The sequence below is a fragment of the Thamnophis sirtalis genome, unplaced genomic scaffold, assembly GCF_051295495.1.
Source record: "Thamnophis sirtalis isolate CommonGarterSnake01/CBP01778 unplaced genomic scaffold, rThaSir2_p1.2 scaffold_1, whole genome shotgun sequence".
In the NCBI taxonomy this organism is placed as follows: Eukaryota; Metazoa; Chordata; class Lepidosauria; order Squamata; family Natricidae; genus Thamnophis; species Thamnophis sirtalis.
Window position 1 is genome coordinate 149,833,727 of NW_028261381.1, and position 21,017 is coordinate 149,854,743.

At 37.6% G+C, this 21,017-nt stretch overlaps 1 protein-coding gene across 1 annotated transcript in view; it reads right to left on the reverse strand.

Annotated features, from left to right (window-relative positions):
* HIF1A (hypoxia inducible factor 1 subunit alpha) overlaps positions 1-21,017 on the reverse strand; it is a 54,916-nt gene that overhangs the window by 8,851 nt on the left and 25,048 nt on the right. Inside the window, exons 2-12 of the mRNA XM_087727508.1 lie at positions 19,226-19,416; positions 17,171-17,316; positions 15,287-15,371; positions 12,579-12,691; positions 7,068-7,270; positions 5,703-5,809; positions 4,648-4,795; positions 2,799-3,019; positions 2,345-2,628; positions 1,593-1,718; positions 58-470 (exon numbers count right to left, since the gene is read on the reverse strand). Coding sequence (XP_087583634.1) covers positions 58-470; positions 1,593-1,718; positions 2,345-2,628; positions 2,799-3,019; positions 4,648-4,795; positions 5,703-5,809; positions 7,068-7,270; positions 12,579-12,691; positions 15,287-15,371; positions 17,171-17,316; positions 19,226-19,416 — 2,037 coding nt within the window. The remainder of the gene's footprint in view (positions 1-57; positions 471-1,592; positions 1,719-2,344; positions 2,629-2,798; positions 3,020-4,647; positions 4,796-5,702; positions 5,810-7,067; positions 7,271-12,578; positions 12,692-15,286; positions 15,372-17,170; positions 17,317-19,225; positions 19,417-21,017) is intronic.

Consider the following 21,017-nt stretch of genomic DNA (forward strand, 5'->3'; position numbering starts at 1 on the left):
CTTTATGTGTTTAAGAGTATAGATCACCTTTAAGATCTGACAGATAACCCCATTTACCTGTTATCAAAAGTGACTGTCAACAAGTCCGGTGCTCCTGTACTTATTTGGTCTGTCGGGTCTATTGTGCCTTTTCCCGTTCTGACTGGAGAGGAAGTCCGACTTTGATTCTTAGCATAAGGTGATGCCGGGGCACTGATTATGGGAGCAGGATCTGTGAGTACTTTTGGATTAATAGGGGCAGGCGTTACAAGCATCTTCGGAGCAGTTTCATGTTTGATTGTCGTGGATCTTATCGTGTCAGTGGCCGATGACTGCATTGGAGTTTGCTGAAACCCTGTCACAGGAGTCACATTAGAAGAAGAACTTGCAGTATTGCCCTCCAGTGGAGAAAGCTGGTCGAAGGTGCGCAACTGGAAATCATCGTCCATGGGGATATAAGGTGCCAACATTTCCAAATCTAAATCTGTTTCCTGAAAGAAGATGATGATGATGATGACATAATTGCACAATTTGACACAGGATTGTGATTAAACTGCTATCAAGCCTGTCAGCTTCCAAGAATCTATCAACCCTCCTTTTCCTCCTGGTTCCAAAAGGCTTAGCTGGGAAGGCTACTGAAATGGAGATGGTGAGCAACATAATTTTCGGGGGCTATTTATACCTTTTTTTTAAAAACGGGCCCATTCTTGCAAAAAACGGGCCATTTTTGAGAGGTTTGCAGAGTGTAAAAACTTTTTTTCCTCCTTTCGGAAAGCTCTTTAGTTAAGAGTGATTGATGTGAATTAGATTGATCAAGTGCTGTGCCAGCAGAAACAAAGTCTTAGGTGCTGCAGATTGTCAGCGATTTCCTTTTCCAGGACATGGATAAATAGACCTGGAAACATCTTCCCAACTACCTACTCTCTCTCTCTCCCTAACTACCTTCTGTATTTCTCCCCCCCTCTATCTACCTATATACCTACCTACCTACTCTCTCCCTACCTATCTACTGTTTCTCTATATATATATTTCTCTCTCTCTATCCCTCTATCTACCAACCTACCTACTCACTCACTCTCTCCCTACCTACTGTATTCCTCTTTATCTCTCTTTCTCTAGTTCTCTCTCTATCCCTTTATCTACCTAACTACCTACCGTATTTCTCTCTCTTTCTCTGTCTCTCTATCCCTCTATCTACTACCTGCTTTTTTAAAAAAATTGCCTCTTCAAAACCTTGGTGTGTCTTATACTCTGGTGCATCTTATACTCCAAAAATACGGTATTTTGATTCCTCAGAAATGTATATTGCAGGTGGTCTTTGACTTATGACAATTCAGTCAGCAACCACTTGAAGTTACAGCAGAGCTAAATTACATCTCTCTCTCTCTCTCTCTCTCTCTCTCTCTCTCTCTCTCTCTCTCTCTATCTAGTGTGCCACCCATCTTGCCAATTCCCTCATCCACTCACCTATATCTAGTCAGATAGTAATGAACTTTGTATTCTATCTTGGTATTTGAAAAATTACAACAAGCACTGTAAGTAACACATCATGAAAGTATAATATTAAAATAGAATGAACCAAAAGTTTTAATTAATGTTTAATTAATGTTCACCTGCATTGAAAAGGGATTTTTTGATTCTGGGTCTATTGCAAAGAGCTTTTCCACCAATTCCAGCTTGAACTCACTTGGCATCTCATTATCCACGCTGAAGCAATAATCATTTGGAGGACTATTAGGCTGTAAAAAAAATCAGCAACTTTATTCAGTAAAATGAGACCAAATTTTAAGTGCGCTATCATAATGAATCCAATGTCATGGAAAAAAGGTCTATTCATTGAAATTTTAAATCACTAAGCTCCTATAATTAGGATGAGGCCCAAAAAGATATATAGATTGGAATAATAAAGCTCACACAATCATTTTGGCACATAGCTCCTCACATTTTAAAACTGTATTTAAAAACATTCTTAAGGCTTAGGAAACAAGGCTATACTAATAAAAGCAAATGGTCAAATGCAAATTCTGTATCTCAGAACAATTCTTAACTGTCAACAGAAACAAATCAAAAGAAGGAGGGAAATGAATTGTTTTAATCTTTAGCTGAGCAAAACAATTTAAAACTGTTACTACACTGTTTGGAAAAGAAAAATGTGAAATAATAGTTTTATTATTTCTAATAAAAGGTTTTTAATTGGAATTCTCATGCAGCACAGAGTTCACTAGCAAAGATTCAATCCGTTTTTATTTTCTCCCTATATCCTCTTCTGGTGTTTCCTAAGAAATTGACCTCATACAAGGTCGATAGTGCATAAAATTGAATACATAAACAATGGAAAGCTGCAAAAGATTATTAAAAGACAAACCTCAGGTGAGCTTTGGCTAGTGCTTCCATCAGAAGGAGTAGCTGGTTGATCCTGGGTCCGGCGGCTGGAGAAAGTAAGATCTAAGGGCTCCGTGCTGGGTTCCAGTTTGGCCACCACCTCTCTATTGAGTGCTGGATCAGCATTGCTACAGAGGGGCTTTGTTGTTTCAGAAGCAGATAGTGGGGACATTGCCAAATTTATATTCTGCAGTTTCTCACTGGATGAGGGGAGCATTACGTCATTATACAAAGGAACGTCATCAGACGGTTGATGTTCATCTGGCTCTACAAATTTTTTTAAAAAGACATCATCAAAAAAAAGAAATATTGAGTCACCAATTAAGAGCCTTATTATAATTCTGTATATGCCAAGAACATCTTTAAGAAATTCTAATGGTCAGCATTTATGGATAATTAGACTTTTTCTTTAAATATTTGATTAAATATACACACACCATCGTTGTCAAAATCTAATGCAATGATGGTATCTCCAGCAGCAGGAGCAAGATAGACTAATGCATCAGGTTCCTTCTTAAGTTTCTCAAAGAGGCTGCTGCTATCTTCCAGATCACTCTTGTTGAGTTCTGTCCTCATTCCCATCTCAGGAGAATCCACTGGTTTCAACATACACTCGGTTTGCTGAAGTGAAAAAACCAAGTCCCGCTGAACAATTCCACTGCAAAAGAATAAAGACGGAAAGGATAAAAGAGATGTTGAGAGCTGCATAATGCACATTTATTTACAATGTATGTCTATTGCATAAGAAACATATTTAATATACATATTTTGGGCTTATACTGCTGTCAAGGCAACAGGCCCCTGAGCATTTATCACAGTCTCTGCTTACTGAAGAAAATTCTGGATGTAAATATAGATGGTGAAATATCCAAAATGATTAGGTTTTACCACCACTTTGCACCCTAAAATAGCTTCTAAAAATATTTCATAATTATATATTGTAGGGAAATATTAGTAATGAACAAACTGTCCACTATGATTCTGCTATTGTTTTTCTTTTCTTTTGAGGCTAACTGCATAACTCTGTAGATACATTTTTAAAATAATAACATAACATTCCTTTGGGAATAGGTATGAATTCAACTGAATATGTTCATGTACACAAACTTATAAAAAATGGGAAATGGGCACCATTATTAGCCTGAAAAGAGTCAAAAATATAAATGTGAGAATGTACTGTATTTTTCATTGTATAAGATGCACTGGAGTATAAGACGCGCCAAGATTTTGAAGAGGCAAAAAAAAAAGTTTTTGCACTCTGCAGACCTCCCAAAAACGGCCCGTTTTTCACCAAAACAGGCCTGTTGTTTTTCAAAAACAGGGTATGAATAGCCTTTAGGAGGCTTGTAGAATGCTTTTGGGGTGTGGAGCCCCACTACAAGCAAAAAATGGTTCGTTTTTCGCAAAAAATGGGCATGTTTTTTTGTCAAAATAAAAGGGCATGCATAGCCTTTAGGAGACTTATAGAATGCTCCTGGGAGCTGGGGGCGGCATAATTGAGCAAACAATGTCCCATTTTCGCTCATTTCTGCTCTCCCCGGCCCCCAGGAATATTTTGAAAGCCTCCTAAAGGCTCTGCACGGCCATTTTGGTGAAGGGGGTGGGATTTCGGGAGGCAAAAAATGCTGTATTCAGTTTAGAAGACGCACCTAGATATTCAGCCTCTTTTTTGAGGGAAAAAGATGCGTCAGACTCCAAAGAATATGGTAGTTGAAAAATGTATTAATCCAGAAAACTCACCATTTCAGGCAAAGCTTCTAACCATCTAATTTGGAGAATGACAGGGACCAAAAATTGGAAGTCAATTCATATACAAGTACCAAAGAAAGGAGACTTAACACAATGTATAAAATATTACACAATCTTTTTAACTTTGCACACAAATAAATGTTTAGGATATTCAATACAGATTAGAACCCAACATGGAAAGGGACATGTCAACGGTTCAAGCTGGCTTTAGAAAAAGCCAAGAAATTCTATACATGAACTGGAGAAAGAAAACGTATGAATGGCACACATGCTTATTTGTTGCAATAACTACATTCATGATCAAACTCTGATGTAAGTTCTCGAAGTATAAAGCCTCCAAAAGGCTATGCATGCCCTTTTTTTTGACAAAAAACGGACCTGTTTTTGGAAGGTCTGCAGAGTACAAAAAGTTTTTTTTTAATTTGCCTCTTCAAAATCTTGGTGCGTCTTACACTCCGGTGCATCTTATAGTCCGAAAAATACAGTATTTGCAACCCCCCCCCCCCAAAAAAAATAGCATTTACAGGCAAAACTTACCTCAAGACATAGTTCACACACACTATACATTGTGGTTGAGAATTCTTAGTATTGTATATAACAGTTGCTTGAGTCTCTACCCAGACATAGCCTCCTTGCTTGGCAAGCATTCGATACTGTCCGGTGGTGACTTGCCCTTTGGCAAACACTGGAAGAAGAAAGAGACCCAAATTATTTATATACTGAAGACTGAGTTGCCCAATAGGTTGCCAGACATTCACTCAACTCTAATTGGCCTTGTCATTTTTTAAAATTCTTTTCAATGAAAATAATGGGTGGCCAGAATACTGCAAAATAAAGTTCCAGCCTCTTAAAACATCTTTATTCCCAAGAATGCTTTTAACATTAATATTTTCAATGTTAAGATGGGAATTGGGGTTTATATTTGGGTTTTATTTTTGCAAGCTGGCTGGATTCACCCTGACTTGTCCCCAGCTCCAATATTTTTAACAACAATAATAAATAAATAAATAATTGTTTTTTAAAAATTAAATGGTGATTGGAGCTGGGGACAATGTAGGACATCTGAGTAAGCTAAAAGAGATGGCAAAGGATTATAGGAGTTTTGATTCACCATGTGCACATATATGCTTTGTTCTTGACTGTTTTTGAGAATAATTACATGGCTTGTTTCTAGTGTGATCTTTTCCTAGGTATGCGTATTTATGAATCAGAGTAATATACTGAGGGACCATTGTGAGCATTACCAGTTTGCATTTAATAAAGTTGACATACATGGGCACAAATAGATAATTAGGTATTTGTGACTCAGACATTTCCTCTACTTTTTCAGTTATTGGGCAAATTGCATCCATCTAGCAACCGAATGACAGCATCTGCATTGCTATTTTATAATTAGTCACTTATAAATTTGCCATTTTTTATGGCAGCAAATCTGTGCCCAAGATTAGCTCAGAATTGCTTAGAATTGCACAATAGCATACACAGCATCTGACAAAACACTGGCATAATGTGTACAAGATCAATGATAAATAGCACAGAATATGTTAATGAAACCTGAATAGCATGCAACTGTCCTGCCTTCATCAACTTACTGTCATGATGTGTTTTGGTCAGATGATCAGAGTCCAGTGCATGATAATATTCATATACAGAACGCCCCAGGAGTTCTTCAGGATCATATCCTATTAGTTCTGTAATCCTTTATGCAAAAGGAAAGGGAAAAAATAAATTTATGATATCTTTAAAGATTAAAGGTACAGTTTATTTGAAAAGTATTGAAAGTTTATTGAAAAAAAGCAATTGCAATTTACTGTCTGTTTCAAATAAAACAAAAAGCGTAATACAAGCTTCCCTAGTAACTATAACATTACCTCAGCTTGGAGCCAAACTAAGCTAGAGCAATCAAGGTTTAGCAATTTTACTTGATTCAAAGCAACTTAGAAAAAAATCAAAATTAAAAAATATTTACATACTGGTTTTATTTTGCATTTTGGGGATTAATAGAATCATGTCATTTAATGTTTTAAAATATGCTTCTTCCCAAGTGCATGGAGAGATGTTATAAATAAAATTCCAATGGAAATAACACAGAATGAAATGGAAGTAAACATTGCATTAATTAGACAAACACAGATCACAATGCAAACTTTACTAGTAGCTACAATATGACCTGTGCTCAGAGACAAAATTAATTAGAGAGATAAAGGTTTGAGGATTGTTGCTTATCTCAAAGAAAAAATCATAAGCACAAAAACAAAGAATATTTCAGCATTACACCAATTATACATTATACTTTTCCTATATAAGAATACCATATTTTTGTCTTATTAGTTCCTTTCCCCAATCAGGTGCCTCCAGATGTGCTGAACAGTAAGTCCTATTGTTCCAAGCTAGCGTGCCTAATACTGTTGCTTGAAGTTGGAGAAGTAGTCCACCACCTCTAAAGACACCAGACTGGGGAATGCCAAATTTAAAATAAGTTCAGCCACTTGATGGCAGTGTTACACAGAGCAAGGAAATGAAACACAAGAGAAAGCAGAAGTGATTTTTTTTCTAAAATGAAACCATAACCATAATGTAACTGTTGCTTTAGCTTTAATACATGCTAGCTAATTAAATAAATTTTTCCAATAATTTGGTTAAAAACTGGAAAAATTTAAAACATGTTCTTTAAAAACATTTTGGAAAATGGGAAGCAGAATAGAAATCATTTTGCATCCTCATTGCTGAGAATTGAAAATTACAAAACTGAATTTTCAGAAGGATGCACATGGATTTGCATCATCATTTACATCATCCTAATTCTCTTCCTCAACTTTTAATAAACAAATGCACGGTACAGTAAAATGGCACAGCATGCCATCGGCAAACAGGTGAGTATGATAACTCAAAGGGAATCCATTTTGGAAGTGGAGGAGAATGAAGTATGCATTGGCATTGCTGTCTAGAGGCTTTACCTTTCATCACAATAGGAAAATTTCATGTCAAGGCTATGGCGGCTGAGGAACGTTTTACTATCCAATGGGACTTCAATATTTGATGGATGAGGTATAGGCTCACAAATTAATACCAAACACGTCATGGGAGGCTTTTTATAGCCGCACACAGTCGGATTGTTGCAATTCTCAAAAACACGAATATGACCTGTACAATGAAGTACCTGAGTTTTGAAAAGAAAGAAAAGATTTTGTTTATCCACACCCTGATATATAAACACTGAAGCAATCTCAAACACCATTTATTTATATTACAAAGTCATTTCTTTAACTGGCGGCTGAATTGGGGATTAGTTTGGACAAAAGTAGCCAAAAGAAGCTTGTTCCTCACTACAGCCAATAGAGCACTCTTGTTTCCCTTTGTTTCTGGACCTACATTTGCATCATTAGTCTGCAGCACTAAAGGATGATTGTTTCATCTTCAAATATTAAATAAGTTAAGTGAAATTAGCCATTATGTCCTCCAGCAGTAGCAAATAGGTTTCACTGAAAACTATTTTAATTGTTTAAAACAAATGCCGAAATAAAGTTCAGAGCTATGTAGTTTTGGTCTGGTTGCCTATATATTGCGCAAAGAACTCAAATCAACAGAAAAAGGTCCATATTTCCCTCTTGAAATGGTCTCTAAGTAGATGTACGATTGAGTAAGGAAGACAATTTTTGCACTGGGGTGAGGTTGTGGTTTGTAATATACATAAAGCATACCAATGTCTATGAACTATTTCATCCCAGGTTAATTAATTTGTTAATGAGATTTATCAGTTTATGAAACCTAATAGATTCTAGTTGGTTAATCAATATAATTAATTAAAACTTACAAAATCCAAAATCTATTTCCACAACTTAAAATTAATGAGCCAATATTTGTTTGGTATGGTGCCAATAGTTATAATTAATTTCTCAAAGGCCATTGGAGAGAGCCAGATTTTCATCTGCTTCTTGGAAGGTCATGAGGGTGGGGGCAAACTAAAGGGGAGCTCTTACAGAGAACACCCTCCCCTCCTGCCATACCTCTTTAGTAGCTAAGGATCCTTAGCAGATGCTTCCTATCTTTCCATGTAGAAAGGGCAGAAACTATTGGGGAACACTGGGGTCTAAGATGTCCAAGCCCTGCGCCATATAGTACTTTATATGCAGTGAAAAGCAGCTTGAATTGAACTCAGAAACCTAGTAGCAATGCAGCTCCCATAGTTGAAATGCAATATTTAATAAGAGTTCAGGAAGAGCCCCAGATAGTGGCCCTGCTCTTTTCTGAGAAACAGACTACATCAAGAACCAAAAAAGTCTATTCAGTCATGCCTAGATTGGGTTGAGTCTGTTTTTCTCCATTCAGATGTAGACTGTCAGAGGTCTAGATAATTCATATTCTCCAGAGTCCTCTGCAACTATAACCCCATCATTTTAATCCCTGAGAACAAACAAGGTGAATGATAAGGCTGTTGTTGTCCAATCTCGCTGGTTCCAGGCATGGCCTCTTCACTAGGTGACAGACCAGTGTATCTTCTGTTACTTCCCCATCCCTTAACAAACTGCTGTCTGCAGCCAGAATCCAAATTCCAGGCAGCAGAGGACTTTATTTCATCAAAATCACAATCTCCCAGGTACTGCACAAGACATCACCTCTATCATCTCAGTGGATTCTGTCCATCCAATTTGTGATTCAGAGTGAATGTGAGAGATTTTATCCACGAAATGCTTGGCCAGATGATCACAACTTACATAAACTGGATCTTCCTTTCCATTCTTTCCCAAGGGGTCCAGGACACTCTGAACAGTGTAGTTGGCCAACATTCCGCAGACGCAATAAGGGAGGGAAAGTAATTATGCTTCACTGCCCTTATCGCCACAGAGTAGGCTCGAATCTGGGCTCCTACTCGTGTCCGGTCACATTCGCTTCTTGTTTTTCACCAGCATCATTCTAGACGGTTCTTCACTTCCTTCATTTCCCGGAGCTCCTCAATGAATCAAGGAGCTGTGAGGGGTTGATTTGGGGGAGGAGGGAAAGGGAGGGGGGAAAAAGGCTGCTCAGGGGTAAATGCTGCCGAGGAGTGCCCTGGCCGCCACCGTATTCCAGAGGTCAACAAAGCGCTCAACAGAGTCGCCCTCCAGATCGCTGGGAAACTCCCCAAGCGTCATCAGGAAACCTTTAATGTAAAACACATAGATTTTTCTCACAGATTTGACACTGTGACTCTCTCCATCCTTCAAATTATTTTAATATGCTTAAAATATTAGATTTAAGTTCTTGAACAACACAACAAAACAAACCAGTCCCAAAACGTTTATGTACTATTGTGTTTTAAAAAATATTTTACACAATGCTACTTTTCAGTGAAACGTCTCATCACTCATAGCCATCATGGTTTCTTAACTGGTTAAAGATATCGAAGAAAAAGCTACTCTATTTAATCTTTAAACATAACATCAAGTATTCTATTTTATTCAGGCTGGGTGAACACTGGATTGGAAATCTTACCACTTCAGACTACATAAGTAAAATGATATAATAATGCTTAGCAACTGCAAAAAGTATAATTTCTGCAGCTAAACACAGGTCTGCAGCTAAAAAGCTGTTTGATTATTTTCATCTAATTTCCATATATTTTGGTGTGCTAAAAACAAATAAAATATTGAAAAAACTCCTAGACGTCATGATTTGCCACAACATGCAAAACTGTCTTCAAATTTATCAATTTTTTTTTAAATTTTTGGTATTTTTTATATTATGTGTTTTTAACCAAATTTAAACTACAAATTACTATTAATTAATTCACATGTGCATTTAAGATATAAAATGCCAAAAAAACCTTAAAGGGTTTGTCCGAGTTATGTAAAAAAATATAGCACTGTAAATCTGATGGTCAGCAATATATACATAAACTAAGCAAGTAAGTCTGTGCTTCTAATGGTAGAAGGGGTTAATATTTCCTGAAGAATCCAGTGGGAGGGAGACACAGGGCAGATAGCAGCTTCTCCGGTCAGTGCAGGGGGCATGGCCAGCACTGTGACGTCCCGTGTACAGACACAGAGCTGCTCTCTTCTGCATGCTACACTTGTGCACGAATCATCATTAGGATCTTGGTTCTATGCTGTTCACACTTTTTCATCGCAATTCATGTTAGCTTGTCATTCTTCAACCGTTAGGTTATAGCTCCGCAAAAGGGTATTAATTTACCAGACAGTTTCTGTTTCATCTGTGGTGAATATATAGTCTTGAGGCAACAGCAGAATATTACACTTTGTGAAAAAAGTATACTTTGCATACTTTGGACTAAAAATTGGAGATCAAGATAAAGTCTGGGCACTTCATAAACTGTTCAAACTGGTTCAAGGGTAAGAAAAAAATCTTTCCGTTATGGGATTCCTATGGTATGGCGAGAGCAAAAGAACCATAGTGATGACTGTTACTTTTGTTCATGCGATGTGAAAGGGTTTAATTCCAAATGGAAGCATTCCATTTCATATCCAATTTTCACTCAGCAATTCGTCCCATCCCCCGTGGCACAGATATACCAGTACCCAAGCCCCCTGCTACCTTGGAAGAGATACCTAGCTCCGATGAAGGTGAAGTCATACCTGTACCAGATGACGAATCAAGTTCTGACTTTGAAGATGATACAAGACCAAAATTGTTTTCTCAGGAAGAGATGAATGATTTGGTAAGAGACTTGAATCTTCCCAAAGATGCCACTGAGTTATTTGGATCAAGGCTGAAAAGCAGGAATTTATTGTTGCCAGGAGTGTCATCTTCATGGTTCAGACATCGTGAAAAGGAGTTAGTTCCTTACTTCATCCAGGAAGACAAGTTGGTTTATTGCATCGATGTGGAAGGTCTGAAGGGTCAATTTAAAATCGAATATGATTCAGAACAATGGCGTCTTTTTATAGATTCTTCAAAAAGAAGTCTCAAAGCAGTTTTACTCCACAACGGTTTTTACGCTTCCATACCTGTAGGTCATTCCGTACACTTGAAGGAAACCTACGAGAACTTGGAATTGGTTCTTCGTAAACTTAAATATTAAGACCATGGTTGGCAAGTGTGTGGGGACTTGAAGGTCTTGTGCGTGCTGCTCGGGCAACAAGCTAGGTATACCAAATATTCTTGTTTTCTGTGTCTATGGGATAGTCGAGACCGACAAAAATCACTGGACCAAGAAGAGTTGGCAACCGAGGGTGCTAACAGTCGGTGAAAAAAATGTCCTCCAAGAAACTTTGGTACTTTCCTATAAAGTTCTTCTACCAACTCTCCACATAAAATTGGGATTGATGAAGCAATTCGTAAAATCACTTCCAAGAGATGGAGAATGCTTCAAATACTTGATCACCAAGTTTCCATGCCTGTCGGAGGCAAAATTGAAGGAAGGTGTGTTTGTCGGACCAGACATTAGAAGGCTTATAGTTGATCAAGAGTTTGTCAATACCATGATGGATCCTCAAAAAAGGGTGGATTGCATTTAAAGAAGTTGCACAGAAATTTTTAGGCAATAACAAAGATCCTCACTACAAAAAGATCGTTGGAAGAATGCTGAAAGCATCTCAAGCTTTAGGTTGCCTGATGAGTTTGAAAGTGCATTTCCTCCAGTCCCACCTTGACTAGTTTCCTGAAAATTAGGGAGCTGTGAGTGAGGAACAAGGTGAATGAATCCACCAAGACATTAAAGAGATGGAAAGGAGATACCAGGGAAAATGGGGCATTGCAATGATGGCAGACTACTGTTGGATGCTTCAGAGAGTCATTCCAGATGCTACTCACAAGCGTAAAAGCCACAAGAGGAGCCTCACAAGGAAGAAGAATCAAGTTTAGCATGTTTAGGTAAGCTCATTTCAGTTCAAAAAAGGATTTTCATGAAAATATTGTAATAAAACTTTAATTTTATTTCCATTTATTTTGAGGTATTGCCTTAACATAGTTACCTAAATTGTCAGGAAACATGATGTCCTATGACAAAATGGAGGTATTTTCGGATTCAGCGCACCAAAAAACATAAAGATTACGTGGAATAACCAAAACAGCTCTCGGAAATTTTTTTTTTGCAGACCTTTGAATCGGCTGACCGTTGCAGCCCTGTCATTCTGGGTTTTTTTCCCTGTAGATTGGATTTCTGATAGCTCTATGGATTATCATCCCCCTTATTTCTGTGTCCCAACATGAACATTGAGAAAAGATTTGTTTCAAGCACCATTGTTCTCTGTGGATGAACATTTGTAGCAACAGGGAACAGTGTGCCTCATTTAGTGTCAACACTGAACAAAATTTTAGACTATAAGAAATTTTGCTCTTAACTTAAGAGTACTTGCCATTATAATTGCAGAAAAACGAATGCAGGCTAGAATGTGACTAAAAAAAAGCTTTAAAATATAGAGCATCCAAACAATGTGAGATGTCAAGGGAGCATCTTATAATACATATGTTCTTCAAATGCTCTTGAAGCATTTATTTATACACTTCTTTCAGAGCATAAGTAAAATTACCTTCCATGTGGCTGATTTTATATTCACAGTTCTTCCTCTGCTTGTCAGTGTACATTTCATTCTGAGGAAAAAACTCCGTTCTGTATTTTGATCCTTTCCCTTTTTAACAGATCCTGATACAGAAAGAACACAATGGAAATGAAAGAAAACAGATGACAACAATTGAAACACAGAAATAGATTTACACAATACAAAATACTATGTGTAATTTGCATTGACTTTCAACTATGAATTTATCTAAACAGTGACCGTACAGGTGCCTTCATACAACCATTTGCAGTCACAATAGCACTTCCCATGGCCCATAAAGCACTTCCAGCTGTCATAAAATGTTGCATGATTCCATTTGGGGTGCTTGGCAATCTGTTTACATTTATCACAAGTTGGGAAGTACCCTGAAATCATTTGAGTAACCACTGCAATCTTCTCTGCTGGCTTCCCCAGAAAAATCAATGGAGAAGCTGGCAGGGAAGGTTGCAAGCAGAAGGGGCGTTGGATTTGAAGTCCATTCTACCAGCATGCCAAAGGATTTGCCCTCCCCTTCTCTTCTTGCAGAGAGGAGAAATCCTCTGATGCATGCGAGAAACGGAGTGCAAATCTAACTAAAACACAATGCCAATAATTCCACCCCTTTTGAGGGGGAAAATGCCAGAACCCCAGCACTGTGAACCTTCCACAACAATGGTGCTCACCAGGGCATTCACTGGATATGAGGTCCCCGCAATCTCACCATGCCCAGGCAGTTGAGGACCTCTCCCAGTGTTCTACTTAACAACTGCAACTTGGAGAGCCAGGATTGCAGTTGTTGAGTGAAACAGTTCCATAGTGATTTGCTTAATGACTACTTCATTTGACGATCAAGATCCCGGGCCCAATTGTGTTCTTAAATGGAGGAGTACCTGTATTTGTACTTTCTTGCTTTTCCCATGAACTTTGTCCCTACTGCTGTTGGTTTAGTGGATAGGTGTGAGATGGGATTAGAGTGTTGGGAGGAAATTTAACACATGAGACTACTGCTTCCAACAGCATATCTATACTATGTTGTAACTTACTGTTTTTAAATGCTTCATTATTAAGACAACTGTAGATCAAGTGCATTATTGTATGTGTTGCATATATTAAAAATTGGGATGGGACACACGATTTGTTATACTGTAAAAGCCCACTCTACAGTATATCGCATCAAGAAAATCTTTAGAGAAGAGCATATACAGGTAGTTCTCAACTTACGACCACACTTGATCCCAAAATGTTTGTTGCATAAGTGAGACATTTATTAAACTTTCCTGCCACAGTTATTAAGTAAATCACTTGCAATTGTTAAGTTAGTAACATGGTTGTTAAATGAATCTGGCTTCCTCGTTGACTATGCTTGTCAGAAAGGTGCAAAAAGTGATCACATGACCCAAGACACTGCCATAGTCATAAATGAGTCAGTTGCCAAGCGCCTGAATTTTGATCACGACTATGGGATTGCTGCAACAGTTGTATTTGTGATAAAACGTCATATCACTTTTTTCAATGCTGTTGTAACTTCAAATCAGGGGTGGATTCCTGCCAGTGCTAACCTCTTCTATAAAAGAGGTTCCATAAATCTACAGTGCCGTTTAGAATGGTTCCAGCTCCCTTCCCCCACCCGTCTGCACATCATCAAGATGAAGACTGAGAGGAGGAATTCTGGGAGTTGAAGTCCTCAAGTCTTAAAGCTGTCAAGATTGAACACCCCTGGAGGTTTTTTTCCTAAAGGGTTAGGGGTGCAAGGGTCTTGTAACTTGACAGCTTTAAGACTTGCATGCTTCAAATGCCAGAGCTTCTGAGCCGACATTTTGGATGCTAAACAAGAACATTGTTAAGTGAGTTTCACCATATTTTACAAGTTGATCACGCCCACCCAGTCACATGGCTGGCAAGCCACTCCCACCCGGTCACATGGCCAGCAAGCCACTCCCACAAAGCAGGGCACACCTACAGAAGAAGTTCTAAAAAATTTTGAAACCCACCACTGCTTTGAATGGTTACTAAATGAACTGCTGGTAAGTCGAGGAGTATTTGTATGTGAACAGGATGAAAATTTTTACTTAATCCAAACTATTCAAGACAAGTTTCAGAAATCAACAAGAAAACACAGTGTTTTATATTTTAATTTTTAAATCTCAACTTTTTAATTTTTAAGTATCAAATCAAATTCAACTTACAAATAGCAGTTATAATTTTTACAAATTTAAAATTTGTATTTGTATTTGGAGGGGACTCACTATAATTAAGATAAATTATGGGATTGCTTAACAACATTAATCAAGCACATATTTAAAGAGAAGCCATCTCATAGCAAAACTCTGAATGTTTCTCTCTCATTGAGTTCTTCCTCTTCTCTGAGTTTGCTTTTTTTCTTTCAGATGTTTCATTTCAAGGATAAATATAATCATCAAGCCTAAGGAAGTGACATTTGTGAACTTTTTTCTCCTACAAACGTTGATTTTCAACAACAAAAAATGTCTAACATCAGGTAAACGACATCAAAAAATAACAATAAATACCCAGGTAGGTCAACTATATATATAAACAGCCAACAAATTTCATTCCCTGATGCACTGATGTTACCCAATCTTATAATGAAATGTCTGTAACAAAACAAGATAAGAGAACACCAATAACCCAACAATTCAACTTCAACCTACATGTATTTTCCACTATCTTTTCTTTCTTACCATTTCGATGGATGAGCATTTCTCTCAACTCTTCATGATCACATGGATGAGTGAAATCAAACACGCTGTGTCCTGTCAATTCAAACTGCCAAAGGGGGAAAAAAGCTCTATTTAGCACTGTATATTTATAGCAGGAAAAAATACTGGTTATAATCCTAGTTCACTACCCTGTTCATAGTCACCAGGAATTCACTATGCCAGTGATGCAGCCAGACTGTCTCTATTTCAGAAGAAATCTACAGTCCTAGCATATTACTATATACGAAACGCCCACAGTAATTTATTCTAAATCCAAAGGGATTGGATGCTTGAAAGGATTGAAACACCATAAACACTAATCAAAGACAAACAATCTTATAAATCAGGTTTCAGCCTTCAAATATTATGGCATAGTGCTCCAACCATCATGAATGTGGACAAACAAATTAAATCTATATCTAGTAAGGTTATTAACCTACTAGACTTTTTGTATACCAAAGGAGGCAAGGATATGCTTGTAGCCATAAAACTATTTACCGTATTTTGGGGACTATAAGATGTTCCAGACTATAAAACACGCCTAACTTTTGGGGAGGAAAACAAGAAAAAAAAATCTGCCTCTGCCTCCCAGCAATTTGCCTCCTTGCAGCAAACAGCCTGGTCAGCTTCAGCACAGCCTGATTTAGCACGTATGCCCCATTTTCGGCCTCTCCCCCCTTATTTTTGGTCTCCACAGATCCCGTTTTTGGTCCATTCCAGAGGGCAGGGAACCCCACCGCTGCCTAACCCCACTGCCTAGAACGGGCTGAAAATTGGCCATGCAGAGGCCAAAAATGGTGTGTGCTGAGGTGGTGATAGGCAGTGGCAGCAATCCCCAAAGCCTGGAATAGCTGACAGGTGGTATTCCAGGACACAGACCCAGCCGCCAATCAGCTGCTCTTCAGTGGTGGGATTTAAAAAATGTTACTACCAGTTCTGTGGGTGTGGCTTGATGGGCATAGCTTGGTTGGTGTGGCAGGGGAAGGATACTGCAAAATGCCCATTCCCTCCCAATCAGCTGGGACTTGGAAGGCAGAGAATAGATGGGGGTGGGGCCAGTCGGAGGAGATATTTACCATATTTCTCCGAACTATTCAAAATTTCTGCTACCAGTTCTCCAAAACTGGTTAGAATCTGTTGAATACCACATCTGCTGCTCGTGTTAAATCAGGCTGTGTTGAAGCTGACCAGTCTGTTTGCTGCAAGGAGGCAAACTGCTGGGAGGCAGAAGTCAAAGGGTGGATGGGTGGGGCTTCAGTAACATTCACTCTATAAGATGCACAGACATTTCCACCCACTTTTGGGGGGTGGAATGCGTCTTATACACCAAAAAAAATACGATAATTGAGGAGATGGGAGGGGGGGATGTAAATTTGCATTTATAAAGTGAGCATTTTCATTTCTTATTTATAAATTAATTTGTAATTCATTTAATTAGTTTTAGTAGTAAATATTTATATTCCTTAGTATATTATTATCTGCATTTTATATATTTATAGCATTATAATGAATCATTTTATTGACTTTTATTTTTTTAATTTGAAAGTTAGAATGTTTTGTAATAGTCACAGAAAATGCCAGTTGACTACAATAAGTTTAACAACAATAATTTTTAACACCTGTGTCATTGTAGTTTAATGGCCTAGTGAACTATGACTATGGTGACCTGCTATCAAATCCACTATCAGCCACAGAAGCTGATGGCAATGTCAGGCTAGTCATTTTCCTGTAGGGTTGTTATAGTGGAAGAAACTGATGGCAGGGGGTTTATGAACACAGTCTTGAACTCCTAGGGGAAAGGTTAGAGATCTAGTCAACAAATGAATAAAAATAAATAATACTCTACACAATCAAATCGTGCCATACCTGAGTGAGTCCCATACACTTGTTCACATTTTCAGAAGTATAGATCATGTCACCATCTTCAGAGAGGACCATAACAAACCCATCCAGAGCTTTTAAGTAAAAACAATTCAACTGGGTCTCCATTTCAGCTTCTGCCTCTAAGTCATCTAGAAGAATTAGTACATATTGAATGCCTGCAACCTATCACTATAAAAAACAATGTATCAACTGCCATAAAACCAAAACTAGATGAAAACCTAAAACCATGCTGGGTGGATCAAGTGTGCAAGTTAGCTGAGGCCATATGGATGTCGCCCTGGGAATCTTTTTAAGGCAGTTTTATAATACTCTACCCTGAATAATCAATGGGCAGAACTGATACAACAAAAACTTTCAGGGCGCTAATGAAGTTCTGTCTGGAATAAATACCTTTACTCTGTAACTGTGCATATATAGCTGCTCAGTTTAAGCATATGTTCTCTCTGAAAAAGGAAAAGTATTATAGATTGGTGGGTTTGTTTCAATGGTGGGTTCCTACAGGTTTGGACCAGTTCACCCGAACCAGTAATGTTTTGGTGGCCTGGGTCATTAGAACATGCAGCGACCCAGGCCTGCCACACCACCAAATCGGTTCTCCAGGCGGTGCCATAGGCGGCACCATCTTGTTTTTCACTTCTGCGCATGCACAGAACAATTTTTATTGCACTGCATATGCGAGTGTGCAGGGTGCACACATGAGCAAAACGGCAGTAGTGTCTTCTGGAACCAACCTCTGATTTGTTTGTTTGTCATTTTTGCTTTTGGTCTGCATATTTTGCTGGAATTACTTCCCATTTGTATTGGTTTGTATGTTATTGTCTATAAACTGCCCAGAATCATTTGGGATTGGGCAGCATCTAAATGGAATTAAATAGCGTACCAATAACTTGGAAAACTGAGTTTCAGAAAGACATAAACACATTTAATTATATCCAAAGCAATCTATTTTACTATCCTCTAAATATTACATGTCTAGTAGTGGGCATGTTGTCCTTGACACCAATTTTTTTAAAGTTTGTCTTACTTGGGTATGAGTAGTATTTTCAGAAAAAGAAGAAACAGAAGAGGCTAAGTCACCAACAATTGTAAAACAGGATTTATAATATTACACTTGCATCTCCTGTTTTCCTTTAAAAAAAAACAACTGTATATGGATTTTGGAACTTTCAAAGAGCCTCCCATTTTACCAAATTTAGTCCAGCAAATTTTAAACATCATGTGCCTTCAAACCATGTATATATGTTTGGCTCAGGAAATTTAGAAAAAGTTGTACTGCTTTTTTGGGGACAGTACAAAATTAATTGTTGCTTGCCTCTTGGGCTTTGCTGTCTAAAGTAGAATCATGACTTTCAAGAAAAAAGCACTAACATTTCTCTAACTTTGGATAAATTTAAGTAATGTAGCCTGTTAGACTTACAGCCTAACAGAAAACCTACTTTTAGGTAGCAAAATGCAATCTTTGTTATAACCCAGGTTTTTCCTGAGTAAACTGCTGGAAAGGTGGACAGAATACTTTTTCTGCCAAAATATATTGTGGGTACACAGTAGTTTGTCCCTGTACCAAAGTTCTCAAGTTTCAATCTTCATCCATATATTGAGCTTCAAAGTCTGAAGGAAGCATGACTATTTATCAATTCTAGACCCACACCTGTCATGGTGAATAGTTTTAATTAAGTCTTCAATCAAGTATTAAACGTTAATAAGCAAAGTATATGAAGCAAATTTTTAATGCATAAGTAAGGTTATGTACAGAAGATTAAAAAATGTTCTAAGAGATATGATTTTTACTACACATTCTAGACTTACCAGCAAGTCCTTTCCCTTGAAGCAGTAACAATAATGGAAATAATAGATAAAGAGCTTGTGAAATTTAAAAAATAGGTCCTTGACTTTATCATTCTAAGAAATGACTTCTTGAGATGGAGAGATAAAAAGAAACTGGGAAGTGATACAGTTTCGGATCATGGTGCCACAGACAGCAAAGTATTCATTCACCAGCCACTGAGAAATTTTCACATCTGCAAGAATAATGCTTACCTGCATCAAGCAACTTTCTCATACGGAGGTAGCTGATTGTAAGTCTCATAACAGAGGCTTTATCAAGATGTGCGCTCACGTGATGGGGAAGAGGCAACTGGTGAGCAAGTTCATAGAACACTTCTGATTCTTTACTCCTCCGACACCTGGCTGCATCTCTAGACTTCTCTTTTCTACGTTCCGAGCTAATCCTACAAAAATAAACACAATATCCAAATGGCTAAATATCATGTATCAACTGATTGAAAATGAGTTTTTAGACTACTTAATCAAGATTCACAAACAAATATTTGTACCCAATGCACATTTCTGTATCTATTCATCATCATGTCCTTGCAATCCATAAATCTATCAATAGTTTATGACTTTAAAATATTAACACCTGAAATGTTAAAATCAGCAACAAAAACCTTGTTTTGAAATGTGCATTTTAGAACCTTTTAAAAAAGCCAAGAAGGGGTGCATTTGACAATCCTGAGTTAATTATAGAGAAGACCCAATAAGATCATTGTAACAGTAAATCAATCTTATCAGATTACTTCAGTGAGCAGGATGATCCAAATCACAAGAACTTTAAAGATAATAACCAATACTTCCTATACTAATTAAAGTTTCTAAATACAATTCCTTGTGGAAGCCTTTTTGCAGTCAAATTTTAAGATTATTAGTAGATTCATAATGTCATTTTTTTCCAGAAAGTGATAAGAGTTAGCTATAAAAAACCTTAAGTAATATAAAGGCTTTGGGCTGTAGTTTTAATCTAGGAAATTATAGCAAGTTCAAAGCATCCATAAATCATGCAAAAGTGTAATCATCTAGTACATTCCCTGGAATTATAAATCACCACAATAAGCACCTCTCTCCTGCCTGAATTTAATTTTAAGATATCCTTTATTCAATTACCATTTGCAGACAAGAAAATATATACACTGAATACTCATATGCAGTCACTTAACAAGTAATTGAACACAAAAGTGAAGCTTACACAAAACTTGAAGAATTTTTTCTATCAAGTTATTATAATAGCTCTCGTTTGATATTACACACAGCAAATCAAAGTTCAGGCTAGTTGCTTTCCTCCATATAAGTCTAATGTTTTGAAAGGATCATATTAGTCAATTCTCTTTGATTTCTGAAGAAAATAATTATAAATAACTTCTTGAATCTAGAGGCTGAGAGCAACTGGATCAGGAGAAACAAGTTCAGACAAAACCTCAACAAGATCAAGTACTGTTTGTAAACATTTTAACTTAAATATGTATCAATCACCAATGCAAGATCCATATAGCAACAATTAAACAGAAGTGTTGGACTTCCAGATAGCTGCTGTAAAGAAAGATTGGTAGACTCAATGTCTCCTTCCATCACCCAATTTCTACCTGCCAGTTTTACCAGGTAGACTAGACAGGAAACACAAGCAGATATGCTAATTCTACTTTATTGTAAAGCTACATTAACCGAATCTTGCCAAGTTTGAAAATACAGTTCTCTGCTGCCACCATGTTTACAGCCTGATAACCTAGGGAGAGTCCCTCCTGAGCCTCTTGATCCACCCACTATGTAGCTGTCAGGTATGCTCTCTCTTATCTGACTATTCCCTGGGCAGCATCTCTTTGTCCTCTCCCAAGGTCAGCTATTTGCAGTTCTCTCTATATACAATATTGCCTAGCTTTCTATTGGGTTTGAAAGTAAATCATACTAAGGGTTGCAACTCATAAACTAATTAAACAAGGTTATCTGAGCCTAGGGATCATGTCATCTGTGTCATGGTGTCTGCCTTCTGGAACTACAT